The 2,518-nt window shown below is 43.4% G+C and overlaps 1 protein-coding gene across 1 annotated transcript; it reads left to right on the plus strand.

Moving 5' to 3' along the window:
* Positions 1–1,454: 1,454 nt before the first annotated feature.
* Positions 1,455–1,991, plus strand: LOC138856037 (uncharacterized). The gene has a single exon (XM_070106483.1). The coding sequence runs from the start codon at positions 1,455–1,457 to the stop codon at positions 1,989–1,991; it is 537 nt and encodes a 178-aa protein (XP_069962584.1).
* The last annotated feature ends 527 nt before the right edge of the window (positions 1,992–2,518 follow it).

Raw genomic sequence — 2,518 nt, forward strand, 5'->3', positions numbered from 1 at the left:
TTAAAAGTTCTTCTTTGCGCACCTACGGGTAAAGCAGCATTCGGAATAGGTGGAATGACCCTTCATTCAATATTCTCTTTACCTGTTAATCAGGTGAATAGAGAGTTGAGGCCACTTAGCAATGACACAGTGAATTCATTGTATTCTAGACTTATCGATTTAAAATTAATTATAATTGATGAAATATCGATGGTATGTGCTCGTATGTTTAGCTTTTCAAAAGAGACAGCCCCTTCGGTGGTATACCGATCATAGTGTTTTTGAATTGAAGCAACTCTCACCTCTTGGAGATAGGTGGATATTCTCTCCTAATCTCAATGATGCATACAGCACTTTAGTTGGTTCCACTTTGTGGGAGTTATTTAAATACTTTGAATTAACAGAGATAATGAGACAACGGGAGGATCAGGCCTTTGTATTTGCATTAAAACATATGGCATCTGGTACTATGACAAATGAGGACATATCACTCATTGAAACTCGAGTAGTTAATTTCGAAGAAGTTCCCGATGATGCCCTACATTTATTTTGGTCCAATGAAGAGGCAAATAATTTCAATGCCCTTAAGCTCACTCGAATCCCAACAGAAGCTTTCCTTTCAACTGCAAAAGACTCAGTTAAAGGAATTGGTATAAATGAAAATGATAATATTTTGGAAAGAGTTAAACTTTTCAAAACTTCTGAAACGCAGGGACTGCCCTATGAAAAACTTCCGCCAAATATATTATTACAGTGAACATAAACACGTGTGATGGCTTGGTTAATGGGGCAGCTGGACAACTTATTCAAATTGATTTCCATTCCAAAATCCTACAACTTCTGGACGGTGAGTGTCTCGGCGACAGAACGCCCTCCCAACATCTTCGACACCTTAGAAGTCTAGTTCCAGATATAGACGATTAAGTTTTAAAGACAAGGTGGCTCTCATATCTCCCCGACCAAATGCGAGCATGCTTGGTTACACAACGCACGGCCGAGCTACAAACATTAAGCGAAGCCGCGGATCGTTTACACGACGTTCTTAGGCCTTCTCAAGGGCATCACATAGCAGCAACATCGCTCACAAAAATTCAAGGCACCAATCCTACAGACGTAGAGCAGCAACTCGCTTAATCCTGGAATGAAATATCTTCGGAAGATTTTGGACACCCATCAAACCACTGACGAAAACGTTTTCGTTCACATAATATCAACAGAAGCAGATCGGTTTCTCCTGCCTTGTCAACCAGCAACACCTGCTGGTACCACAAAAAGTTTGGCACCCTGGCTCAAAAATGCACACCTGGTTGCAAACATGCGGGAAACGAACCAGAGAGACGTTAGCGGCGGAAAGCGCCTCTCTTCCACCATCGTACCGCCTCTTCATCACGGACCGCCACTTACACACGCAGTTTATAGTGGACACAGGTTCCAAAGTTTCAGTGTACCCTCACAGACGAGCAACAAATACGAAGATGGCGACCGGCTACCAACTCATCGCAGTTAACGGAACTCCCGTTAATACTTACGGTGTCGTAACAATCATTTTAAACATCGGTCTTCGCAGAGCGCTAACATGGCACTTCATACTGGCAGATGTCTCCAATCCAATCATTAGCGCCGATTTACTCTCACACTACGGCATCCTCGTCGATCTCAAAAATCAACGACTCATCGACGAAACCACTCGACTATGCACCTCAGGCACAACCAGAAGCGTGACTGTACAGTCGATCAAATTCCAACAGCCGAATCAATCAACTGGGTTTTGGCAATTGCTTGCCGAATACCCTAAGATTACACGTCCCGATGGTGAACCCAAACAAATTTCGCACACAACGCAGCATCACATAAAGACAACTCCTGGCGTTCCAGTCAGCAGTCGTGCTCGACGTTTACCTCCCGAACGACTAAAAATCGCGAAAGCTGAGTTTCAAAAGATGATCAACCTGGGTATGCAAGACCATCAGACAGCCGTACCATACCAGATCGGTATCCAGTTCGATGCTTAGAAGATTTCACCGCAAATTTACATGGAACATCATGCTATTTAACCATCGACCTAATCCGTGCTTTCAACCAAATTCCGCTGAGGAAGACGTTCATAAAATGGCTATAATCACACCGTTTGGTCTCTTCGAGTTCCCATTTATGACGTTCGGACTCCGAAACGCAGCTCAGACCTTTCAACGCTTCATCGATGAGGTAACTCGAGATCTACCTTTCGTTTTCGCATACATCGATGATCTACTGGTCGCATCTGCCAATGAAACAGAGCACAAAGAACATTTGCGTATCGTATTTCAGCGCCTTCAGCACTATGGCTTAGTCATCAACACACACAAAACATGCCTAGGTCTCAAAGAAATCAAATTTCTAGGACATACCATTTCCATCCATGGTACAAAACCACTTGCGGAACGAGTCAAAGTCATCATCGACTAACCTCGTCCTTCAACAATCACCAAGCTACGCAACTTCATTGGTACAATCAATTTCTACCGCAAATTTATTAAGCACGCAGCAAACTTACTCGGGC

This window comes from Bactrocera oleae, chromosome 3 (assembly GCF_042242935.1).
Source record: "Bactrocera oleae isolate idBacOlea1 chromosome 3, idBacOlea1, whole genome shotgun sequence".
In the NCBI taxonomy this organism is placed as follows: Eukaryota; Metazoa; Arthropoda; class Insecta; order Diptera; family Tephritidae; genus Bactrocera; species Bactrocera oleae.

Bases quoted from the DNA above. Each gene is read 5' to 3' on its own strand.
- LOC138856037 (XM_070106483.1), top strand. From the start codon at position 1,455: ATGGCGACCGGCTACCAACTCATCGCAGTTAACGGAACTCCCGTTAAT.